This window comes from Cavia porcellus, unplaced genomic scaffold (assembly GCF_034190915.1).
Source record: "Cavia porcellus strain 051 isolate PalLab524CR breed Dunkin Hartley unplaced genomic scaffold, mCavPor4.1 scaffold_22, whole genome shotgun sequence".
Lineage (NCBI taxonomy): Eukaryota > Metazoa > Chordata > Mammalia > Rodentia > Caviidae > Cavia > Cavia porcellus.
The window spans coordinates 62,454,179-62,481,406 of NW_026947505.1; the positions used below are offsets into that span (position 1 = coordinate 62,454,179).

Sequence of the window (27,228 nt, forward strand, 5' to 3'; positions counted from 1 at the left end):
GAAACATGAATCAAGAAACAAGATCTAACAATTTATTGCATTAAGGAATACATTTAATTAAAAAAAGAAATTCATAGACTAAAAAGTCAAGGGATGGCAAGTAATATTTCAGGCAACAGTTATCCAGAAAAAAGCATGGATTAGCTATTCTATTTGCAAAGTGGATTTCAAGCCTAGACTTACCAGAAGAGACAAAGAAAGTCACTATACACTTGTTAAGTAAACAAGCCAAGACAAAGAGATAACACTCTACACATGCACCAAATATTGGTGCACCTAACTATATAAATGGTAATGGATATGAAAAATCAGATAAATACTAATTTAAGTGAAATGGGAGATCTCAATGCCCCACAGTCTCAAATAGATCTGGACAAAAAAACCAACAAAGAAGTACCAGAGCTAACCCAAACCTTTGAATAAATGGACTCAGTAGATATCTATAGCATTCTACCCAACAACAGAATATATTCTTCTCAGCAGCACACAGGATTTTTCCCAAAATAGACTATAGATTGGCTCATATACCATGCGTAAATAAAGGCAAAGGAACTTACAATATCCCGTACATATTATCTATTAATGGCAAAAGAAACCCCCCAAATTACATAAACATATGGAAATGAAATAAAACCCTTCTGAACAAGAGGTGGGTCACAGATGAAATTAAAGAGTAAATTACAGTGTCAATAATTAAATGATATTGCCAAAATGACATAATGGAACTTAAGAGATACAACGAAGAAGTCCTACAAGGGAAATTTGTAGTGGTGAATTCTCACATCAGAAAAACAGTGAACTCAAATAATTTAATGTTGAGCCTCAAGTTTCTAGAAAAAAAAAAAAAAGAGCAAGTCCAAAGTACATATAAGTGAGGAAATTAAAAAGATCAGAGCAGAAATGAATGCAATTGAGACTAAGAAAACAATACAAAGAATCAATGAATTGAAAAGTTGGTTCTTTGAAAGATTTAATAAAATAAATGAACCCCTCGTCAATTTCACTGAAGAAAAGTATAAAGGCTCAAATCCATACAATTAGGAATGAAAAGTAACAATGCCAGGAGTGGCATGTTATAGCTATGTGTAGAGGTCTTCCCAAAGCCTCATGCCATCAAGGTAAGGTTCTTTAGAGGTGGTTGGATCTAGAGTATGAGGTTGGGATAGAAAGTGTATAATTACTAAATTAGTCCAGATTGGTTTGGCATAGTTCTGGGTAAGAGTAAGGGTGCTCCACAGTGGCTAGGATAAAATATAAGGGACAAAAAGAGGCCTGGTATGGTCACTTGTTACTTAATGCTGCTGTTTCGTTGCTACTTTGCCATCCACCACGAAGTTTCCCATCTGCAATGCCCCTCTGCCAACCACCCCTAGCTAAATATGAACTGAAACCATGAGCTAAACCATGTGCTAAGTAAACCTTTTCTCCTTTAACCTTGGTGTCAGATATTTTGTCTCTGCACTGAGGAAAGTAACCAAGACACCAATTTTATTTTAAAAAGAACCTGAATTCACACAAATATAAATGAAAAGGAAAAAATCACAACAGATCTTGCAGAAATTTAGGAAATCATCAGTACCTACTTTGAGACTTTTACTCAAATAAGATGGATAGGCTGGGGATGTAGCTCAGTGGTAGAGCACATTCTTAACATGTACATGGCCCTGAGTTCAATCCCCAGTAGTACATCAAACAAGATAGAAAATTCAGAAAGACAGATTCCTAGATACATATGAATTACCAAACTTGATCAAGAAGACATAAAACTTCTAAAAACCCAGTATCAGTCAATGAAATTAAAGATCTAATGCCATTACCCCTCAAATGTTTTAGTGAAACTGAAAGAGGATTAATACTCCTGCAAGCAAGCATTACCCTGATACCAAAACCAGAGAAGGGTCTAACCAGAAAGGAGAACTACAGGCCAGTCACTGTACTAAACATAGCTGCAAAAATCCTCAGTAAGTTTCTAACAAACAAAATGTAGTAAATCGAGAATATTATACACTATGACCAAATAGGATTCATCACAGGGATGCAAGGATATGCAAACCAATAAATATCAAACACCACATTAACACAAGGACCAAAAACACGTGATCATGTCAATAGATGTAGAAAAAGCATTTGACAATGTCCAAATACCCATTCATCAAAACACACACACATAGACACACAAAATCAAAAAAAAAAAAAAAAAAAAAAAAAAACACTACAGAAAACTGGAAATGGGCCTGTATCTTAATCTGACAAAAGCCTTCCCTGACAAACCAACAGCCAATGTCATATTAAATGATCAAAAACTGAAAGCTTTCCTTCACAAATCAGGAACAACACAAGGATGCTCACTATCACACCTCCCATACAATATAATTCTGGAAACATTAGCCAGAACAATTTGACAAGAGAAAGGAAAAACAGATAATATGGCTGGGAAAGGAAGAAGTTAAATTATCATTATTTGCTGATAACATGATACTCTATATAGAAGACACCAGTAACTCCATCAAAAAACTCCTTGAGGGGCTGGGGATTTAGCTCAGCGGCATAAGTGCCTGCCTTGCAAGCAGGCAGTGGTGAGTTCGATCTCTGGTACCGATAAAAAGGAAAAAGACAAAAAAAAAAAAAAAAACAAAAACAAACAAACAAAAAAACTTCTTGAATTAAAAGCCAAGTTTGGCAACACAAAGCAGGATACAAAGTTAACACTCAAAAATCAATAGCGTACCCATACATGAATACCATACTCACTGAGAGACAGACTAGGGAAACAACACCTTTTACAACAGGATCAAGAAACATGAAATCCTTAGGAATCAATTTAACAAAAAAGTCAAAGACATACATATTAAAAACAACAGTTCTCTGAAAAAGGACATTGAAGACGATGTAAGAAAATGGAAAGGGATCCCATTCTTAAGATAAGTAGAACCAAAGTAGTAAAATGGTCATACTTCCAAAATTTACAAACATAAGATTTAATGCAATGCTAGTCAAAACACCAAGAGCACACATCACAGAACTAGAAAAAAAAATCTTAAAATTCACATGGAACCAGAAGGGACCTAGAATAACAAAAGCAGCTCTGGACAACAAAGGCAAGGCAGGGCAGTGGGCATCACAATCCTGATTTGAAATTATACTACAAAGCTCTTATGATTAAAGCAAAACAAAACAAAACCAAAAACTGTGGTACTAGCACAAAACAAACAAACAAACAAGATCCAAGCATCAATGGAACAAAATGGAAGATGCAGAACCAACTTCAAGCACACCTAGTTATCTCTGATCAGCACCCAAACACTTTCACTGGAAGAAAGTCTCTTTAAAAATGTTTCTGCCAACAATGGCTTTCCATGTGCCAAAAACTGACCCCAGACCCATATCTTTCACCATGCAATGAAAATCAAAATAGAGTAAACATCTAAACATTAAAACAGAAACACTTTATCTACTGCAAGACAGAATAGGCAAAACTCTTGAACACATTAAGTGCAGGCAAAGATTTTATGAACAAAACACCAATAATATATGAAATATTATGAAGAATCAACAACTGGGATTACAACAATGAAAACGATTTTATACAGGAAATCACTAGGAAAGAGACAATTTATAGAATGAGAAAAAATTTTAAGTTATTCTTCAGATAAAGGAGTAAGACCTAGAACATAAAAGTACTAAAAAAAAAAAAAAACCAGATCTTCCCCAAATGTGCATCTGATACGTATACACATTTCTCAGATGAAGAAGCACAAACAGCAAATAATTACATGAAAATACGCTCAACACCACTACGTCATTTAAGAAAAGCAAATTCAAACAATGCTAAGGGCTGGGGATTTAGTTCAGTGGCACAAGTGCCTGCCTGGCAAGTATGAGGTTGTAAGTTCAATTCCCAGTACAAAAAAAAGAGAGAGAGATTCCATTTTTCACCAGAAAGAATAGCTATCATTAAGAAATCAACCAATAACAAATGTTGACAAGGTTGTGGAGAAAAAGGAACACTTCTCCATTACTAGTGGAAGTGTAACTGATAAAACCCCTATGCAAATCAGCATGGACATTCCTCATAAAACTAAAACTAGAGAGGTTCTATTTGATCCAGCTATTCTCCGTGGCATTTTCCTGAGACTTAACATGGTGATAACACCCATGTTTATAGCAGCACAATTTATAATAGCTAAATCCTGGAAACTGCCCACATGCCTATCAACAGACAGATGAATAAGTGGTATTCATGTGCAATGAAGTACTACTCTGCCATAAGGAGGATACATTGGAGTCATTTACAGGAAAACAGATGCACCTGTAAACCATAACCAAAGTGAAATAAATCAGCACAAGTTCAAATATTACATTGTTTTTCTTGTGTGAGAAACCCAAACGCTAAATAAGGAAAACAATGGAAGATAAGACATTGGGAAGTAGAAAAAACATATTCAAAGTAAAGGGAAACAAGTGAGATGAGAAAGAAGGAAAACAGAAAAAAAAAAAAAAATAAAAAAAGACTAGAAAAAAAACCAGAAACACAGCTTTTGTAAATGAGGAGGGAAGAGTTGAAGGACAAGCAATGAAATAGGAGAAAAAAAAGATCAAAATATATTATATACAGGTACAAATTCCCTATGATGACCGATTAGACTAACAAATATATACTAATAAAATTAAAAATTAAAAAATTTCAAAAACAGATTGGTGTTTTCGTCCTTTATAAAACTAGAAAATTACCCTTTATAAAAATAAAAAAAGTATTTTCTGTTCTCAGAAAAGATTGAGGCTTTAAAAAGTGACATTAAAAAAATCTTTATTTTTCATATAAAAACAATGACAGCACCAATGTTTAAAGTTACCATTAACAAATGTTAAGGAGGATTATCTCTGTAAATCTTTTTAAAGCACTTCGCTATTAAATTAAACAATATATGCTTTCCTTACTAATCTAATTTCAGTGTTTGTTTCGGGAAGATCATCTTTATATAGCAAGAGATTTCAACTTTTGCTTAATTAGAACTACAGCAAAATGTCCGCAAATTTTACTTGCATTTAACTACATATTATTAGGAAGATTGTTTTTTGGTTTTGGTTTGTTTAACAAATTAGCATCCCATACCAAATGGTTTTTTTCACTGTGGCAGATTAAGTATATGGGTACTGTCAGGTCTTAATTCACCTCAAAAGGGGTAAAATAGACGTAGTCTAACTGGCAGCTCTATTCCAAACATATTATTTATTCTTTATGATCACTTACTATAGCCCCAAACCTGTTTTCAAGACCCCCAGCAAGTATCCCCTGTCCTATTATGAAACATATTTGATGCAATTAAGATATAATAAAACAAAGAATATCAGAGAGAACCTTAGGACTACTTTTTCCTAACTAGTAGAATGAACCCTTTTGGTACAGGATTAGTACTCTGACCTCATACAAGACATACACTGATAATGTTTCACAGATTAATGTTTCTTGGACTAGCGATAGTATCTTTACTTTATCCTGTTTTCCACCATGATTTTGTTTTGATACAGAAACGTCAAGCCAGTTGATTACCTGACTTCTAAGGATTATATATTTATTTTCAAAGTGACCTCAATTACTACCATTAAAATACTAATTACATTGTAAAATAACACTATGCAGTGTTCAAAGTTTTACTGCACTGCACCCTAAGAAATTTTTTCAAGCATACACAAATAAAATTCAACGTGGATATCTGGTTCATTAGAAACTATGAAAAGCATGTGCTTAGTAAGTACAAGGCCTGGATTCAACCCCCAGTTTCTTTCTCTCTTTCTCTCTCCCTCTCCCTCTCCTTCTTCTCCTTTCTCTCTCCCTGCCTCCCTCTCTCTCTCTCCCACCAAGGGGAAAAAAGCCCTACTATTTTTTTGCAAGACATTTGAAAGCATTTAAAGAGCACTCTTGGTATCTTAGTCAAAAGAAAATTTCTCTATGGAATAGACGACAGACTCTCCTATTTTCTTTGACCAGTACGGTTCTGTGTATTTTTCCATATAACCTTTCAGAATCAATTAAGAAATAGCCTATAACTTAAAAATTTAGCTAAATAAAACCATAAATAAATATACTATTAGTGTTAAAAGAAAGTTTAAAATTATATATGTGACAGAAATGAAGTCCAGAAGGAAATTTGAAGGACACAGAGTTAAGACTTGATATGGAACTTAAAACTCTTCATGACTTAGATGGAGTAACTATCAAGAAAAAAATAATACTATCTGCATTTTACTGAAAATATTTTTAATTGTTATTTACTGAGCTATGCCAAGGTATTAAAACTGAGTGAATAACTGCTGTAAATAACAATGACTACTATAACACACACATTTTACTAGTCAACAACCACTTTTTAATGATTTCCTACATTTCTGAAATAAAAAGACACACAAGCAAATTTTCTGAGTTACTAAGTCAGTCTCAAAAAGAGTGAGGGAGAAGGCTAATTAGGTGATGCAGGAAAAAACATAAAGAACCAAAAGATCTTTTCAATGGACAAGGAAAAAATCCTCAAAGGTCTGCTGTCTGTGATTTGACATATATATGCAACATTCTTGGAACTCTAAGTTCATAATTTATAAGATTAATAAATATTATAACTAACCATGTTTCACACACCAAAAGTTAATGCAAACACACAAAACATTTCAAGAAAACACAAAGCAATCAACCTATTTTTTATTCCTCTTTAAGACTTAAACAATCATCCTTAACCAAAACTATTTTCCAAATTAAAAATATTCTTAATATAGTTTTCCATAAGCTTTTACATAAATGATATAATACAAAACTTTACAGAGGTCTAATAAAACATGTTTAAAAATGTGATGAACAGCAAATTTTCAACTATTTCCAAAGGAGGTCAAGTCTGACCTCTGGGCCATGCAGCACTACATTAATAGCTCTGCAGAAAGAAAAATGATAAGGTATGAAATGCGTGCTTGGAAGCTAGGACCTTATCAGTTAGAATATGATTCAAGCCTGTAAGACAAACTGCTCAGCAAGGCAAGTCACCTTCCTGCTGTGATAAGGATAGAGCTGAATTTCCAATGCCATTGACTATCTCCTTCATCGTTGTCTCCTAGTTTGATATCATACAGTCAAGGAATGGCTGATAGTTCTGAAGCATCTACCACTTATTTTGAAAACATTTTGTCAAAGTCACCTAGTAGGATAATTATCTTTGCCCATTAACGGACAACTTCAGAGTATAAATAAAAATCTTTAAAGGACAGTCACTAACTAATAAGAATCCCTGTGCATTGACCCTTCAAAGAATAATTCTATCTCAGGTTTAGTAAGTAAAATGTTCCTTAAATCTCTTTAATAGTTTGTTTGGTTTGTATACGTAATATTTATAATATAAAAAGTACAAATTCTATAAACTGTCTCACTTTAATCGCATACCTGAACACTGATGGACTGTTTCAGCAGTTCTTCCACAAAGTTCCAATTTGATTCTATCCGTCTCTAGAAAGGGAGAAAATATTCTTGCATATCAATTATGGCTCTTGATTACACATATATTTACAATTATGGTGCACCAAAATCAATGAAGTACATTTTCTCTGTCATTAGAAAGCACTGCAATTTCATGAATTGGTAATGCTTTGAGGTAAAGAATTAGTTTTTAGACTTGGAAGAAAAAGATTCACAACTATCTCAACTCAAAATAAACCTTATCAATTATCTGATTAAAAGTGATGCTCCTATAGGATTGTAAGTTGTTTAATGAACTTTTAGTTTTGTTGTCAGACATAGTCTAAAAAAATTATATATTATGTATTTTTTGGAGTTCTTCAGGCCAGGTAGTCTTTAGTATCTTCTATTTTTTTTTTTTTCGTCTTTTTCATTTTTATCGGTACCAGGGATCAAACTCACGACTGCCTGCTTGCAAGGCAGGTGCTTATGCCACTTGCTAAGTCCCCAGCTCCCAGTATCTTCTATTTTACTCATTAAATTTTTCCTTTATTTTGTTCAAAATAGTCCTAAGACAGTGTATTTTATTAAGCAACATAGCTAAAAATTTTGTTAAGAAAATAAAATTACACTTTACATAGTGCTACCTGCCAAGAGTTTACTATCTGATGACATCAATCATATGAAATATTCTCCATAATAAAGAAGAAAGCTAAACTTTTATACAGGCTAGAAATTGAAACAATTCCACTTTTCCAACAGTACAACTTGGAAAATGTTTTCACAGGATATCTGGTTCTTAAATGCTTAGCTATGTAGAAACTGGTCAAAACTGGAAGCAAACAAACAAACAAACAAAAATCTCCAAGATGAAGCAAGGAACATTTCCAATGGAAGAAAAAAAGTGTGAAAAGCATGTAAGATTTCCAAAAGCCAAGTCAGAGGCCTTAAACAATAAAGACATAGACTCTCACTATACCATATGATGCTCGTAATCAACTCCAATGATTGCTAATCCCACTACACTAAACAGCTGAACAAATAAGTACCTTAATAAAGATGTAAAGCAACTGTAGTAGCCAGCCTCTAAGATAACCTCCCAGGACCTCAGCCTCATATACTCACTTTATGCAATAACCCCCCACATGGGACCTGGGTTGATCTTGTCACTAACAGACATTCCATATAGATAATAACAAGATGTCACTATAAAAGTAGTTATAAAATACTGAAGGTTGACAAAACTCTTTTTGATTTGATCCTGGAAACACCAAACTGTGAGGAGTACTGAAGGGAGTACATGACGGGTAACTGAACTGTTCTGCCAACATATGAGGCTGGGAGCTAATCCTCCAGCCCCAGTTAATCTTAAGACTATAAGCTCTTAAAAGATACTGAGCCACAATCACCTACTTAAATTGGTCCTAAATGCCTGATTCAGAAACAGATTGTTAGATGTGTGATGACTTTTTGAAATGTATTGTTTGTACAAGTAAAGTGAATATGAAAACATTTTTCTGGAGAAAATATGGAGTAGAAAATATAGCTCTGCTCCAGGAATAAATCTGGGCTTTGCCCTTAGTTTCTGGGAGGTATCTGAGCCCTCAGAATGTTAAAGCCCAGATAGGAGCATCTTGTTTTCGAGCCATGATCATCCTGGGCAGTCTAAGAATGTATCGAAAACATATGCCATACCCATACGGGCTTAGAGTAGGGCCTAAAAGACTAACACAGTGATTTAGACTAGCCCTTTTGGATTAGTTGACTTAAGAGACTGAGGAAAAAATAATTGTGTGTAGCTAATAGATCATGCTTACGTAATGCAGATCCAATAAAAACCATGAACACTGAAAACTGGGACAGCAACCATAGTTCGCAATATTCAAACACTCCCATACACTGATGGTAGGTGCTTAATGTGTCCTGATCCCACAGGGAGAAGACAAAAGAAGGTCCACATTTGGTACTTGGTTTGGATTCTGTTTTATGTACTTCTTTTCTTCTGTGATTCTAATCTATTTCCTTTCTCTGTAATAAACATGAATCTAACAGTTTTCAAGAGTTCTGCATATCCTAGACCTGAGAACAGTTCTAGGAATTTCCAAGTTTGCAATTAGTGTCAGAAGTGAGGGCAGTCTTACGGATTGAGCCCTGAACTTTAGTAGTTGGCTCTCAAAAAGGAGACCATTTTGCTCTAACAATACTATATTGGAATACTGGTAGGTTCTTTATATATTAATTCCTAAAAAAAACTCTTACTATTTTGCAAAAAACACAATGAAGTCTCAGAAAGGCCACATATGTATGAATCAGAGAATGGATTCAAATCCAAGTTGGTCTGGCTCCAAAGTCAGTGTTCTTTCTATTGTATCATGTATTAGGAACCAATTTTTTTTCTCTAAAAAGCGTATCTTTAGACTTTATCAACTTATTTTTACACTATTCTTTTTATTAACATACTGTCACCAACTAGGGCTGAGTTAAGTATATGTCAGGGTTTATGTAATAAGGCAAATGAATCATAAGCACTAAACAGTATAATTCTGATCCAAAATATTTCAATATGGTTCAAGATTGTAGTTATAATTTAAATAAATTGTACATTAAAGAAAAAAACCGAAACTATAAAATGTCTAAAACAAATACAAGAGTAGGTATCGAAGAGATACAGATTTGTCTCCCATATGAAAATTTAAAGTTGAGCAACTTCAGCATATTTTCCTACATACAAAATCACCGAATTATATAATCTCATTTCAAAAAGCCAAGTTAATACCAAGTAGGAAGTTATCAGTGATGTTTTGTATTTTTTATCCTACCATTAAAACTAAGAAACACACTTATGTACTGCATAGGGTGTAATTGCATGGCATTATGAAACAGAAACTCTTGCGCCTATCATTTTAAGGTCACATTTCACATTTTTTATCTGCTGGCATTTCAGATGTTTCAAACCAAGCATCAACTACCAATTGCTCTACTACATTCTTGCAGAGAAAGTACCTCACAGTGTTGGTGGGGGGATCATTTAGAGGACTTCTTCAAGTACTTCTTATTGCCTGTGTCTAGATGTTCAGCCAAAGCCTCATGCAGTCATGGGGGAATAAGCTTTTCAGACATGGCTGAATCTAGTGTGCGATGCTGGAATTCAGGGTGTGTGATAGTTCGTTCACTGTTGGTTTGGCACCACCCTAGTTCCAACATCCTCGATAGAGTATGAAAGGGACACCGTGAAGGTTGGCTGCTGATTCTGCTGTCTTTTCCCACCATGAACTGTTCTCTGCCATGCCACTCTATCCTGGAGCCAGTCAGCAATTGGCTGAAACCTCTACAAACTGTCAGGTAAGTAAACCTTTCCTGCTTTAACTTCAGATGTCAAGTATCTTGTGTCAGCAATGAGTGAAAAGTAACTAAGACACCTTCCATTTTCATAAGGCTCCCTCAAAGGATGTTCAGAATAAAGAGCTGAGTCTGTCCAATATTTAGAGAACAAAATATGTTAAGTCCATCAAAGAATGTTTCATAATAACATTCAAAGCCAGAGTTCCCATACATCATATAAAGAATAAACAACACAAAAATTATCTAAAATTAAAGATTCCCAAATTCCAAACTAGATTATTAAACAGGGATCTCCAGCATTGAGAACTACAAATTTGAATTTTTAAAAACTCACATAGGTCTGATGATGCATCAGGTCTGTGAATCACTCCCACAAAAAAGACCAATTTTAACAATATAAATAAATTGGATTTAAAATTCTATAGGTTTATGTGCTGGAACTGATAATCTGAGAGAATTCTATTCATTTCTGAATGTGGAAGAAATTAAAATTACATACAAATTAGGGCCTCAAATAAGTACATTTACCAGCTGGTTTTATTCATAGAGCTTCTTAAGAAACACTCCAATACCACATTAATATAGTAGTTCAAATCTGTGTCTTCCAATTGAAAGCAAACTTCATGTTTGTTTAATGGATTAAAAATACCTTTGGGAAAAGCATTTCTAAAAATATTACTCTAAAGATATTTAAAAAATTATCCACAAGGACAAGTAATTCATTGCTGGAGTCACATGCATTCCTTTGCCAGTCTTACAGGTTTTAACACTAGCAAATTTTAGAATAATTCAAATCCTTGGTTTTTCAGTGAGGGAAAAAGAGGATAAGAAGGGCTTCATTTACATAAAGTGACACAACTAATTAGAAGCAAAGGCAGGAATGAATACCAAGTTTTCCATAAAATGCATTTATAGAATCAAATAATAGAAACATAAACTTTAGTTTTTCCAGATGCTTACAGAAACATTATATACAATTTTGTTACTTCTCATCTTAAAAAAAAAAATGAATCTAGAATATAAGAAGGTTTAAAAAAATAAGATCTTGGGACTGGGGATTTAGCTCAGCAAGGTAAACGCTTGCCTAGGAAGTACACGGTCGTGAATTCAAACCCCGGCACCAAGAAAAAAAAAAGATCTTACCATTTCATCTGGTACTCCATGCCGATCAAACTGGTAATATGATGCTACACGAGCAATAATCCACCAGCTAAAACCCAATGGATCTCTGGAATGGATCTCTGGCATTGAAGATCTTTGTTCATTTGACGTTTCAAAGAGTGTTTTAAGTATTTTATTCAACCAGTTCCAAAATGACTATAAAAATAGAGGTAACATAATTTAAAGACACTGTTTCAGACTGAAGGTTTTCCTCCATTTTCTAATGAAGTATACGTACAAAAGAGAACATAAAACATTAACACAAAGCAAGAAGGGTAATTTTTTTAAATACCCAAGAAGAATTAGAGCATAACTGGTACTTTGGAAATATTCTATGGGTCCCCAAGGTAACATCATCTTGTCTTATCCAGTGTTAACAATTACAACTTTCACGATGAATCAGTCCCTTGGTTTTAAAGGTTTGCCACAGTTATATAAGCTGCAAGCCTATATTACATACTGTTCAGATTTCTGTGCTTTTCTTAATGTAAGCTTGTAATCTTAAGTGGTTTGTTTCTGTTCTTCAATAACTTAATCTTTTTGCTCAAAATCATGTTTTTGATCTCATTCACATTAATGAGTATCACCATAGTTCACTGGAATATTTCAATGTATAACTATGTGGCATACCATTCAACCAATCTAATACTGTTGAGTATCAGTGAGTATTAGTGAGTTTCTGGGTCTTACATGTAAATATGAAAGCTATTAGGTATAAAATGGTTAGCAAGTTCTCTTAGCTTTTAATTTCTATACATTTTGAAGTCATGCTCTAATTTTAGTACTGATACATTCTTTTCCTAAGCATTAATTCTTTTTGTAATCAAGACTGGTCAATACTTCCTATTATTTTTCTGGTTTTTTTTGAGACAGGGTCTTGCTATCTAGCAGAGGCTGGCCTCAAACTCAGCGTGATCTTCCTGCCTCAGCCTCCTGAGTGCTAGGATTATAGGCATGTGCCTCCACACCTGGATTAACTGTGTTGATGTTCATCACTGCTTCATTTATTTCCTTCCTTTTAGTTTCTTCAGGTTAAAAGGATTATTTTAATACTCTGATAAATTCACAAACTTTTAATCTTTATTTCCTCTAACATCTGCATTGAAAGTTATGAATTTCCCTCTAAAAGATTTAACTTGTACTTAGTTATCATTTACGTCAACAGATTTTGTAATTTCTATTAGTTTTTCTTTTACCTACAAATTATTTAGAAATACTCCAATCATTATATATATATTTCTATTTCAAGTTCCATCAGCTTGTTTTCTATATTTAACATGTTACTGTCTGCATTAGAAATTATCATACTGATTTTATCAATATAAAATTAAAATTTTGTTTTAAAGCTTATTTTTTCCAATATAGTTTAATACATCATTTTTATATCTATCAGTTATGAATCTTGATGTACTTTGTTTTAAATAGGTCTTTCGTACATAACTTTTAAATACAGCTTTTAGTAGTTCATTTACTACTTTAATTTAGTTTTAAATCTACTGTCTTATGCTATATTTTTATTTCTATATCTATTGTATCCATCAACAACTTGAGTTGAATATTTTACCCCCTCAGTAGCTTGATAGAGCCTCCTCTTCTTTCAGTGCAGATGACCTTAGAAACAACTGTATAATAATACATCCTTGTGGAGTCACCGTTCAGTTCCTGGCCTTAGTCATTCAGAATTTTTCCACAGAACCTAACGAATAATTGTTCTCAGAAACCCTGCAATATCACAGAAACCACAAATACCCTTCACAGTTGTTTTTTTGGCCGGAGGTTTGCAAGAAGCCAATCAGAGAGTGTTACTCAGTTCTCCTTGCTGCTGACTGGCTACTGCCCTGCAAACCATTTCTGGCAGATGCACCAGCATTCCTGCATCTTAACCGGTTGTTGTATAGGCTACAGCTACCTCCAGTGTTCTTAGTTCAATTTTTCTTAAAACTCTAAGATCTCTAAGATGCCACCAAAACATCCTGTACCTTCTAAGACTTTTTAAATACAGTATTAAACTAAATTATAACTGCAGGAGACATACTATAAAAATACTTGTAGTACTTATAGGCAATTTTCTGGCTGTGTCTGAAATTCATGGTTCTTCAAACTTCACAGGTGCTCCAGAAATGTAACTCCTAAGAATTTCAGGTGTTCAAGAGTCTTTCTGACATTTTGTTTTAGTATGATGAAGACAGCATTCCACTCTTCTCCAAAGCTATTGTAAAATCACCTGTCCATCTAATTTTCATTCAAAGTTTTTCTCTCTGATGAACTGAATGTTTGTCTTTAATATTTTATAATTTCAAATGCATCCCCACATATTTTTCCTTTACAAATAAATGTTAAATGGCTCACTGTGTTTCTCAATCTGATTAACTTTTATTTTGTTTAATATATTTATTCTGTTCCACTCCTTTCCTCCTTGTACTTGCAAGTAGATGCACATTTATCAGATACCTTCCCTAAACTTCATAACTTTTTTCATGCCTAACTTTCCGTGCCATTTAACCACTTAATAGTTTCTATCTTTGTCTCTCTTTACTATATTGCACATAATGACATTATCAAAAAGCATTATCAAAATTTCCCTCCTACACCATTATGAGGCATTTAGAGGCTGAATTTAACTGCCCTGTGCTTCTTTTAATGTTAATATGGAACAGTTTCTCAGATTTTACCATTTATAACCTTGACACTTTTTAAGAGCAAACGTTATTCATATTTGACTACTAATATTTATTATTAAGCATTTTGTCAAGAAAGTCACAAAAATATTTTTATTCTTTTAATTCATCATATTGGGGATATATGATATCAATTTGTCCTTAACTGATTTTTTTACTTCATTATGGTGGTATCTGTCAGATTTTCTAGCTCTTTAAAGTTGTCTTACTTAAATATTTATCTGCTTTATAGCTCTTACTGGGAAAGAGGGTTTTATCAGCTGGATTAATTCTGTTTTTAGTTTTCTTCTACTTATTTTGTACAAGCTTAGTCAGCTTTACTCTTTTCATTTTGTAAATGTAAACTAGTTTAAAAGACTCCTGGATCAGAGCCACTCTCTTCTGCAAGGTACTAAAGGAGTATTCTTTTCTTAGATTTTCTTTTTTCGTTTCTTTAAGTGGTGGTGGTCGTGGTGGGAAAGTCAGTACAAATTGCTTGAGATACTTTTGTTTTTGTGGTAGTGGTACTTTGTTTTACAAAATCTAAATTTTTAAAAATTAATTAAGTGTATTAGTATATTTTAGGTACACATAATGATCACATCCACTATAGGGAATCTGTACCTGTACATAATTTACCTTCTTTAAACCTAAATTTTTGCTTCTTGATGCCATCACTTTCCAATCACCAAATGTTACCACTAGTTCTTTTCTGCCTTTTCTCCCTCCAAACCTCTCTCTTCAAACACTTGCTCTTCATGCATAATCGTATCTTGTTTCTATAATCAGCTCTCGGATCTACAAAAACACTTCCTCAGTATTGTCTCATATTGGCAATTGCTTTAGACCAATTTTATGATCACAGTTAGCTCTCTTCTGTCAGCCCAATCCTGCTTGTTTAGAAAAGAGTTGCAGTAGGTGCTTTGGTGATTTTTGCTTTTTGAAATTTACAGCTCTGACCAGTTCTATTTTCTATTATGTAATCAGTGTTTGGTGGAAGTTTTAAATCTTGTTTTATATTTTCTCAGAAAGTTATGTGGACAAACATGAGTTTAGATATCCACTCATTATCTCTGGCTACTTAGAAATAAATGGGTTGATCTTTTAAATAAAATACAGGTAATATGAATGCAGGCTATAAACCTGCATAAATTCTGGATAACAGTATATAAAAACGATTTTAACCCTTTGCAAAATACAATAGTTATAGACAGACAATATTCCTTAAAAGTCAAATTTCTAGTTCATTTTTTGGGTATCCAGCTTTGAGGGCACCTGGTAATTCAAGTTAACACTGAGCTTTTTCTTCTACTCATGTATGCTATAATGCATAAAAGAAAATTAGACAGATCAGCAGCTTCTAAGGCTATAAAGCAGCTATCTTGTTCAGATGACTGAGACCTCACCTACATTTAATACTTACTCTCTGTAATTTTACTTTCTACTGGCTTAATGGCACATTTAATAATTTGTTATATGATATCTAACATGATTAGACTATTTCTTGCAAGAAGTTCAAACTAACTTTCAGGAATGGAAATTGCTATATTAAGTATCAAAATAAAACAGCCTCCCAAATCTTCCAATAATATAATTTATTTAGTTGTAATATAAAAAATGAAATGACCTTAAGACTTTCACTATTTTAAAAAACTTCTAATTACCAAATAAAATGAAAAGTATGTAAGTCATTTAAATGATACATTTCACTGTGTAAATTTCTGCAACTTAACATTTCATATAGAGCCTATTTTTCTGTTTAAATGTTAAAAAAAAAGCTACTGGCAACAAGATGAACCTAATCACACTAGCTATATGTTGTTTACATCTCAAGTTTGAACTTTTAAAATAATAATGCTAAAGAAGCATAAAATTCTGATAAAGTAATAGTTTATAGAAAATGGAAATATGTATGTCTACCATGTCAAATGAATTTTTTAAAAACCTATCAAATAATTAAAAGCAAAAAAGACTCTTAAGACTTTGTAATACCTAAATTTCACTTAGAAAACTATAGTCTACTCTGACAGACCAAAGTGCAAGGAGCAAAAAAAATCTTATCAAAAAAAAAAAAAAATAAACATTGTAGTTAGGTATCTGGTGTTAACTCAAAATGAATATAGAACTTGTCAATCTGCAAAGGAGTTGTAATTAAAAATTAGAGATCTATATTCATGTTTTTGTATCAAAGTACAAGTTTCCTATGAATAAATATAGGTATACATATACGCACAAAATAAATAAAGTTAGATAACAAATCCAACTCTATGAAATATATAATCCAAAACTTCATGAAAAAAATTCAAAATCCTTTTTTGTATACTATAAATGATTTTTAGTACCATTTCTCAGTGGATTTTTTTGGTATGTTTTGTCCTACATATATCACTTTTTCAATTATTTATAGCACTTAAACTCCTGTTCTGAAGGTCTAATTCAAAATGAGGTGAAAGAAATTTTTCCATTTTCCTTTTGTGTTTCTCTTTTCCCCTCAGTGAATTATGTTTGCTATATTGCATAATAGAAGTCTGTATCTTCCTTCACCTGAAATCTTCTAAGTCTGCCACATCTTCTAAAATTTTTTCTGTGTTACTAAAAGGTACTAAATATTTTAACCTAAAACATTCCTGATAAAACAAAAAAAGAACCTGAGAAATAAGAGTCAAATTTTGAACTTCAATACTTTTCTTATTAAGTTTTAGATTAAAAATAAAGTAGCTGGTACTCACTCAATGTTTGGTGGTTGTTACTGTCTTCCTATAAAGAAGAATTTAAAGATTTTCTTGGCCAAGGCATTGAATGAATTCAACATATGAGTCAATTAGTTATTACTAAACATTAATTTTTCAACTTACTTCTGAGTGAGACCATTTGTGTCTGTGGTCAACAATATGTATGAGTAGAATCCATAATTCTTTTATGCATGAACACGGACAATGATCACTCAGTAATGCTTCAGAAGGACTAACCTGTAGAAAAGCATCAAAAGAAATTATTTGTAAGTAATTAACCAAATTTTACATACCATATATCTCACTTTTAAAACAATTACTTTGAAGAAAAACTAATTACATGAACTTTTTATGAAAACTTCATTTCATTAACTTCTAAAATCAATTTCTTTTTTAAAATAAAAAGTATAGAATTTGATTTTTGACTTAAGAAAGAAGACAAAACTTCTGCTTTATACATTAAGTCCAATGTTCAACAAATTGTCTTATAAATATTATGTGAACAAATAGTAAATATTTAAGATGACAGTACAATGGCAACCATAGACAACAGGGCTTTGTTCCCGTAAAAACTTTATCTATAAAAACAGGAGGTAAACTAGACTAAACCTGAGGGACATTGTTCTGGGTTACTTACTAAAAGATATTAAAAATTTTAACCTAAAACATCCCTGAAAGAACAAAAAAAGAACCTAAGAAATAAAAGAGTCAAATTTTGGACTAATTTAGTTCTAACTCATTTAGTTCCCCCTACCCTAAGTACAAAATCTAATGAAAAGATTACAAAATAAATTGCCATTCAATGTAAAAAAGAAAACAATTTTACAAAGTATAGTAAGAGTAATTCAGTGTTAAGCAATTCCCAAATTGTTTGTCATTTCTGCAACAAAATATTCTGAACTTCTATAGCTAATATTTCCACATACAGATGAATAAAATTCATGAAGTATTTAATATTTCACCTGTTATGTATACATTTCTAACAAAACACACTGTAAAAAAACCTGTTTAAGACATTACTAGAAATCTGGGGCTGGGGATTTAGCTCAGGGGCATAAGTACCTACCTTGAAAGCAGGCAGTCATGAGTTTGATCCCCAGTAGCGGGGAGGCGGGGGGGGGGGCATTACTAGAAATCCTAGTTAGAGCAATTAGTCAAGAGAAAGAAATAAAACACATCCATCCCCAATTTGCAAAGAGGAAGTTAAACTGTTTTCATTTCTAGATGATGCGCTCTTATAGAAAACCCTTAAAAATCCTTCAAAATATTTTAGAAGAAACAAATACAGTAAAAATAAAAGATACAAATCAACATACTTAGTTTCAATATACTCATAGCAAAGCATCCAAGAAAGAAATCAATAAAATGATAATAATTTCAAATAGCTAACAAGCATAAATATTTAGGAATAAATGTAACCAATGAGCTAAGAATTTACATGCTGGAAACTATAAACTGTTGATGAAAGAAACTAAAGAAGACACCAATAAACGCGAAGATATCCTGTGATCATGGAGTGGAAGAAATATTGTTAAAAATGTCCAATTTTCAAAAGTGTTTAACAAATTTAATACAATCCCTATGAAAATAAGATTTTTTTCCACAAAAACGGGGAAAAAACCCACAATTGAATATTTGCACAGAACCACAAAAAACCCTGAATAGCCAAGGCATTCTGGAGTAAACAACAAAAACTAATAGTATTGAACTCTTTGATTTTAAAATACACTACAAAAATACAGTAATCAAACTATATGTATTGACATAAAAAGAAGAACTGAACAGAATCCCCAGAAATCAGCTTACACGTTTACAGTCAATTTATGTAGGATAAAGATAAAAGAACACACCATGGGGGAAAAATAATTTCCTCAATAAATACTGTTAGGAAAATTTATGCAGGTGCAGAAGAACAACTTTGATGTTTTTTTAACACCATCTACAACAATCAATTCAGAATGGACTAAGGACTTTTTAAGAGATGAAACTATAAAATTACTATTAAGTAAATATAGAAGAAAAAGCTCTCTAACACTGGTGTGGGCAATGATTGCCATAATACCACGTTAATAGCACAGATGACAGAAGTGAAAACAGACACACTGAATTATGTTAAACTAAAAAGTCAACAATCTGCTCAGACAAGAAAATAAAGTGAAGATAAAAACCTATGGAACAGTGGAAAATATGTGCAAGCTTGTATCTGAGAAGGTAAATCACAAATAAATCCCTCAATAGCATGAAAATAACCAGGTTAAAAAATGAGCAAAGGACCCAAATAGAAATTTCTCAAGAGATAAAAATGACCAAGAAGTATATTTGAAGAAAACACTCTCATCACTAGTCATCACAGAAATGTGAAATAAAAGTGGATAAGACTTAATGTCACATATATAGGAATGTAAATAGCCAGAGTGGAATACAGTATAGAAATTTCTCAAAAATTAAAAACAGAGGTATCATATGATCCAGCAATCCTACTTCTGAGTATCTATCTAAAGGAAACAAAATCAGCATGCCAAAGAAGTATCTGTACTTCTATGTTCATTGTAGGCATAGTCAAGAAAAAAAGTCAGCCTAATTATGTATTAGAGGATGAATGAATAAAGAAAGTGTGGGATATATAGACAAAAAAAATACTGTTCAGGTTTCTAAACAGGAAATCCTGCTATTTGCACTATCATAGATGGAAAAGGTTGGGGCACTTTATGTGAAGTAAAATAAGCAAAGCACAGAAAAACAAATACCACACAATCTCTCTGACACGTGAAATCTACAAAGATTGAAATTATAGAAACAGTGATTAGAACATTGGTTCTCACGGGCTACAGATGAAAACAGGATATTCCTCAAAGGTACTGAATTTCCATTAGGTAAAAGAAGTAAGTTCAAGAAATCTATGATACAAAATGGTGACTTCAGTGAATAATAATATATTGCATTCATGTTCTACCAGAAAAAAATGATTTAAATACATGAATGTACATATTGATTATATAAATCGAGCCATTCCATAACATATACGTTTAAAATACCATGTTGCAGATGATAAATATATATACTTTATCTAACTACATAAAATAAATAGGTTGCATTAAAATAACATTATTATATTGTACCTGGCTAACTTACTGGTTAAATTATTATACCACAAGTATTAAAATAACATTACTGTATTGTACCTGGTTAACTTACTGGTTAAATTATTATACCATAAATAGAGTTCACACTTGTAAACTGAAATAAGAGATAATAATTGACAAATTTCCACTTCTTAAAAAGGAACATATCACGCTGCACTTTATTTGCTATTAGTCTGATGGTCCCAGGAGGTGGCATGAGCTAGACCCATCAGATGGTACAAGTGGCCTGACAGGACACTCACGCATGCACAGACCCATTGTGAACATGTTGAATCAGTATCTCCATTAAATAATAAATCTCCATTAAGTAATAAATGTAGTTATGTAACTACAGAAGTCACCTACATCCACACCAATGTTTATGGCAGCCAATGTGTGCATCATAGATGAATGGATTTTTTAAAATGTAGTATCTATACATAAAGGAGTACTATCAAGCTACAAAGAATAATACAGATGAAGAAAATGCAAGTGCCTGGAAAATACAATGTTCAGTAAAATAAATTAGATGCCTAAAGTTAAATATCACTTGTCATCTCTCATTTGAATAAGGCAACGTACAAATAAAGAGCAAAATAAAAGATGAATAGAAGGAAATATGAAGACATATTTGCAAATGGAAAAGGCTTCAGGACAACTGAAGACAGGGGAAGAGAAAGAAGGAAAAGGAAAAAAAGATTAAAATGTTTCATGTACAGCAACCACATACCTACAATGGATGCAAACACTGTATGTTATAAACACAAACTGAAAATAGGAATACAAAGGAAAATATCAACAAGAAATATAGAGATGAAAAGAAGAGGGTGGGTGGTAAAGGACAGGGATTTCAAAACAATTGAGCTGTATAATATGTATGTACCTACTTGCTATGGTGGATGTAAATTTTCTGCACTGCAAACACATACTAATAAAAAAAAAAAACTCACATAAATTATCCATGAGTCAAGACCATAAATGAAAATAGAACTTTCATTTACCAACAGATTTGCTTATTTTATTATTACATTAATAGTAATCAAACAGATTAAAGGGCTAGTCACTCCTAATTGAGTCAATGTTGAGCTTTAAGTTGCTCTCATTTATTTATTGATTGGATAAAAAAAGTAACTTAGTTTTAAAAAAATCTCAGAAGTGGGCTCTCTCATCCTCTTCTCCCCCAACTCCTGTCTCCTTTTCACTACCACTTCTTCCAGTAAATATTATATAAGATTCTTCTCTTATATCATTCATTCAAGAAAAGTGAATTTAACCCTTACTAAATGCTAGGCAGCGGGAAGAGAAGAAAAAAAAAAAAAAAAAAAACCAGTAGTAGGTAGGGAGTGAACCACCAGTGCCCAAAGGAAACTCAGATGTATGAAACAGAATAGCGACTTGGGGAAACAATCCAAGGATACTAAGAAATCTTATCTTTGACAAAGAGTGTAATGACAAAGAAAAGTAACCAAGACAGCATTTTGTACAGTGGAGTGGAGTCATTGCTGTGACTATACCTGATCATGTGATTCAAGAGCCTTTGTGAATAGTTTGTGGGAAGAGTTTGGAAAGGTTCAGAGACATCACCTAAATAGAGCTGTAATGCCTTAGGCTGTTCTGCATTGGAAACTGGTCAGGAGACCAGAAGGCTAATAGAAAGACTGCTGGAAAAGAACAGGCACGGAGGTTTCCGCTGGAAAGGACTGCGTTGGCTGTTGGGCTCTGGGTGATGTATGTTATGGCCTGGCAGAAAGTTTGTCTGAGTTTTGCTCGTGTCTAGAGACTTTGCCTGAGACTAAGATTAAGGGCAACGGACTGACTAATCTGGCGGAAGAAATCTAAAGGCAACTAAATGCTGAGACTGTCACATGGCTATTGTTGGGGGCTTTTAAACAGATTTATATTGGGAACCAAGGGCAAAGAGCCTAGCAGGATGATTTAAAGCATTGAGAGTTTGATGAGAAAGCTATAGATTGTAAAGATAAATCTGAGATCTCAATCACTGAGAAGGAAGAGAAATACAAAAGACAGCCTGCAGGCATCACAGGAAGAGGCAGTGGGTCTCTACCCTTTGCAGTCTTAAAACTTCAAGTGAAAGACTTAGCCTGGAGGAGAAAGTTGCAGAGCACTATGCTCCAGAATAGTGGTGGCAGTTACACCAGGTTCCAGAATGGTGGCGACACTGAAAATTTGTTCCTTACAATCAAGTTCAGAGTGCTCAGCAATTCAGGGACTCGACTTCTACAACGGAGAAAGGAAACCCTGGCTACTGCTCCAGCTGGCAGCAGACCTTGGCAGCATCCTCTTGGCGCTGGTTTTAGGCACATGGAAAATGCACGAGTTCTAAGGTTAAAAAGCTTTCACCCAATATCAGAGGGGCTGAGAGGTCAGGCAGTGTGCCTGAGAGGGCAATGTGTGAAGCTGTGAATGTGAAGCCAAAGATACAGTAGAGAGCCCAAAAGTTTGCAGAAGCCATGAACATGGATCATTTAAGGGCAGCTGCAAGAAGAGAACACGGCCACCCCAAGGAAGAAGCTATGGTAGTTATAACCACTGAAACTGCCATAGGGACGGAGTCACATAAGCCTTTTGGAGATCACAATGTGCCATTGATCCTTCAGATGCTGGATATGGAACTTCAGGACTTAATGTTTGCCCTGTTGGATTTTGGACATTCTTTTGTCCCAATCCTTCATATCCCTTCTGTTGGTAACTTTCGGAATGAAACCATTTAGGTTGTGTCATTGCATGTTGGAAGTGTTTAACTTTGTTTTCATTTGTACAGGGGTTGGCAGCTAAGAGTTTACCTTCCATTTTGCAGTAGACTTGGGATTTGAACTTTTCAGCAATGCTGAAATTGTTAGGACTTTGGCAACTCTTGCAGATGGACTAAATGCCTTTTGCCTAAAAGGATGTACATGGGTCTTGGGGGACCAAGGACACAATGTTATGTTTCTAATGTAACATAATATTGATAAATTTAATGCTGGTTCTTAAGGATTCTTAAACTGTGTAATAATATTTAAGTTGCAAAATGTTAAGAATAAGCATGCCTTTGTATCTAGAAGCTGGTTTTAAGGAATGTCTGGTTTCCAAATTGATATGAGATGGATTGTTATGATAGATACACTGTGTCAACTTGAGAAATTTAGAAGTTTAATTGAGACACTCAGCAGGGAGCCAGGATCTTTACTTTATAAATATTCTCATCCTGTGCAACAGGAGGGTACAGAGATTTTGTGAGTGCTACATCTTCCCTAGGGGATAGAAAAGGGCTGTTTACAATATAAAGAAAAGGCTTGTTTTCTGCTATTTTGCTCTGGCTGTTCCTTTGAAGTGTTGTCCCAGTGCCATGCCACCCTGCCTTGCAGCTGATTATAGACTGAAACATCCAAAAACTGTAAGCTAAATAAACCTTTCTTCCTTAATTTGGGGTGTTGGGTATTTTGTCCAGCAATGAGAGAAAAGTAACCAAAACAGACCTTTTGAGCAGAATACCAATTTTCCAAGAAATAACACAAAGAATCAACAAATGAGATTGTATTAAATTAAAAAGTTTCTTCACAGCAAATCACACTGCCAACAGATTAAAGAGTCAGCTGATGAAATGGGAAAATGATGTTCCCAGTTACTTCTCAGACATAAGACTAATACCTTAAAAAAAAAAAAAAAAAAAAAAAAAAAAAAAAAAAGGGAGAAAAGACCTAATCCAAAAAATGGGCAAACGAAGAGACACTTCTTCAATGAAGTACAACTGGCGGAGAAAAGCATTTGAAAAAGTTCAGCAATTCTTGCTATTACAGAAATGCAAATTAAATCAAAACAGATTCTATCTTACTTGGCCATCATCAAAAATCAAATAATGACAAATGTTGGCAAGGCTGCAGGGAAAAGGGAATATTTCTTTCTTTTTTTTTTTTTTTTAAATTTTAAAGAGACTACAACTAAACATAACAAAACAGAACAAAGATCAGAAGAAAACAATGTAAATAACACAAATTTCAAAGCAAGACAACAGGAGATCATCACTGGCTGTCATATTGTCTCCTGTTTTCTTCTAAGTAGTTGTCCGTATCTTCACACACAATGAGTTCATACATAACAAAATAGTACTAAACTGATCAGAACAGAATGATGAAGGCATTATAGGCCTTCAAAACCAGACAACAGGGAAATCATCAATGGCTGCCGGGCCAGGGATTTGGCTCAATGGCCTTTAGGCCTGCCTGGCAAGCACAAGATTGTGAGTTCAATACCTGGTACAAAAAAAAAAAAAAAAAAAAAAAAAAAGGCTGTTATAATGTCTCTCATTCTCTTCAAAATAGCTATTCATGTTGAAATTAAACAATACAAACAGACTAAAATCACTCTAAACAAAGAATAATAGTATTGCTGGATTTTACAGCATGACACTACGAAATCAGCACTGGAAACTGTAGTGTCTCTTTTTCTTAAAAGTAGCTGTTCATTTCATCATGCATTATATAACTGATTCTTATAAACTGTTTAGGAGAAGTTATACGCTGTAGTAGAGGGAAAAACAAAACAAAAGAAATTCCTAGAAAAACACAAAACAAAAAAGACAAAGAGCAATAGCAAAGAGCCCAAACAAAACACTACAATATAGGCCTTCTAAACAAGGTGGTAGGAGCATGACTAGGATTATTTTACATAATGACCTTCAAGAGTTCCTCAGATCACCATACAATAATATGCACAATTGTTCCAATCCTATGAATGTTAACTTTTTGTTCCAAGAACTAGAATTTGTAGCACAATCATCTTAGCTTTCCGAAGTGTGTTTATATAATTTTACGTATTTTTTTCTTTTCTCTCCCTTTCTCTTTTTCCCCATTTTCTCTGGGATATTATTTTTTCAAAAGGGAACATTTCTATATTCTACTAGTGGAAATGTAAACTAACCCACCAGTATGGAAATCAGGATGAAGAGTCCTCAAAAATCTAAAACTAGAAATTCCATTTGACCCAGATATTTCCCTTCTAGATACCTTTCCAAAAAGAGTTAAAGACATCGCATTCCAATAATATACACACATTCATGACTATAGCAGGATAATTCATAGTAGCTAAATCTTGGAAGTAGCCTAAATATCCATCAACAAATTCATGGATAAAGAAAATGTGGTATTTATAATCAATAAAGTACTACTGCATCATAATAATAAACGAGTTATTTGTAGCTTAAGACCATAGCATCAGCTAGATAACAGCTGGCTAAAGAGGATCCATGAGATAGTCAACTTAGAACTCAACATAATACAACTTGGGGAGCCCCGAACAGAGGGAGAGGAATTCTCTCATCCCAAGAAGAAACTAAGATGAAAAGAACGAATCAAACATACACTCCTGGCTGTCTGCGCCACCGTGCAGCCCTGAGCGTCTCTGGGCCGCCGGTGAGATAGGCCATCCCTGCACCACCACCTCCAGCTGCCGCCTCCAACTCTGTGGCCAGAGGCCCAACAGAGGCTGGGAGTGAAACAATTCAGTGCCCACCGGCTGTCCCCACCCCCGCCACCTCTGCCGCCTCCCTGGATCTGGGCCGCATCCTGAAGGGCATGAGGAAGGCGGCAAGTTGTGGCCCTGCAGGCTTGGGACTGCACTGCTGGGACGCATTGCCACCTTTGCACTCGCTGCTCGTGCAAGGACCCAAGCCCACAGCACCAGCATTGAATGGGCCCTGCTGCCAGAGCTCCCCCAAGGTACTTGGGTGGGTGTGTGTTCGCCACTGCCAGGCCACACAACCGGAGTGCCACGGAGCAGTGGCTGCCACCACCACCACCACCTCCACTGCAGCGGCCAACTCCCCTGATCTGGGACCCGTCCCAGAGGGCATGAGGAGAAGGGTGTGTTGTGGCGTCACAGGCACAGAACCTGACCTGCTGGGAGGCATCCTCACCTTCACACTCGCCACTTGCCTGAGGATCCAAGCCATGGCACCAGTGCTGAGCAAGCCCCCACTGCCAGAGCTCCCCCAAGGTCCCTGGGCGGGTTAGTATGTCTTCACTGCCGCCAGGCCCATGCGACCAGAGACCCACAGAGCCGCTGCCACGAACAGGGCCCAGAGAAGCTGCTTCTAAAAACACCTCTTCGGACAATAATTAAAAATATTGAACCAGAACTTTCTGGTTTTCTGCCGTGATCAACCAGCTTCGGGGAACTGGGCCTGCCTGCATGCACCCTGAACTCTGAACTGGGCAGCCAGGGGTGAGTGTCCCAACACCATCCCAAGCCCCTTGGAGGGAGTTTAAAGTATCTCAGATAACAGCAATTTGGGGAGGGCAGCAAAACCCCAGTCAGCACTCTTGGGAAAGACCCTAAGCAATACAGAGAAGGCCAGAGACCCCCAGGACACACAAATCTGAAGGAAACCAGAAACATGACAAGGGATAGAAATTAAAAAAAAAAAAAACCCTCCAGCCACTGACCCTGGAAAAATAAGCTCAGGAGAGATAAATACAGTAGAGAAATAGTGCAGGAATCATGCAAGGTTAGATACAGCTTCAGCGGACATGATCAAATATCTTCATAACCTTATAGATGAATTTAAAATTGTACTTCTGATCCAAGTGAGGCAAGATATAAAAAGATTGATTAAAGAAATGATAAGCCCCTCCCAAGAGAATACAGGTGGAATAAAGGAGGAACTCAGAAAAGGAAGAGAAACCTTTCATGAAGAATATAAACAAAATCTAGAATACATGAAACAGATCCAAAGAGATTACCAGAAAACTAAAAATTCCACTGACAGCTGGCAAAATGCC

The 27,228-nt window shown here is 34.5% G+C and overlaps 1 protein-coding gene across 2 annotated transcripts in view; it reads right to left on the reverse strand.

Annotated features, from left to right (window-relative positions):
• Mms22l (MMS22 like, DNA repair protein) overlaps positions 1–27,228 on the reverse strand; it is a 134,627-nt gene that overhangs the window by 90,636 nt on the left and 16,763 nt on the right. For both annotated transcript variants that reach the window (XM_003467436.4, XM_063233270.1), the window contains exons 9-11: positions 17,451–17,564; positions 11,921–12,094; positions 7,424–7,486 (exon numbers count right to left, since the gene is read on the reverse strand). In XM_003467436.4, coding sequence (XP_003467484.1) covers positions 7,424–7,486; positions 11,921–12,094; positions 17,451–17,564 — 351 coding nt within the window. The remainder of the gene's footprint in view (positions 1–7,423; positions 7,487–11,920; positions 12,095–17,450; positions 17,565–27,228) is intronic.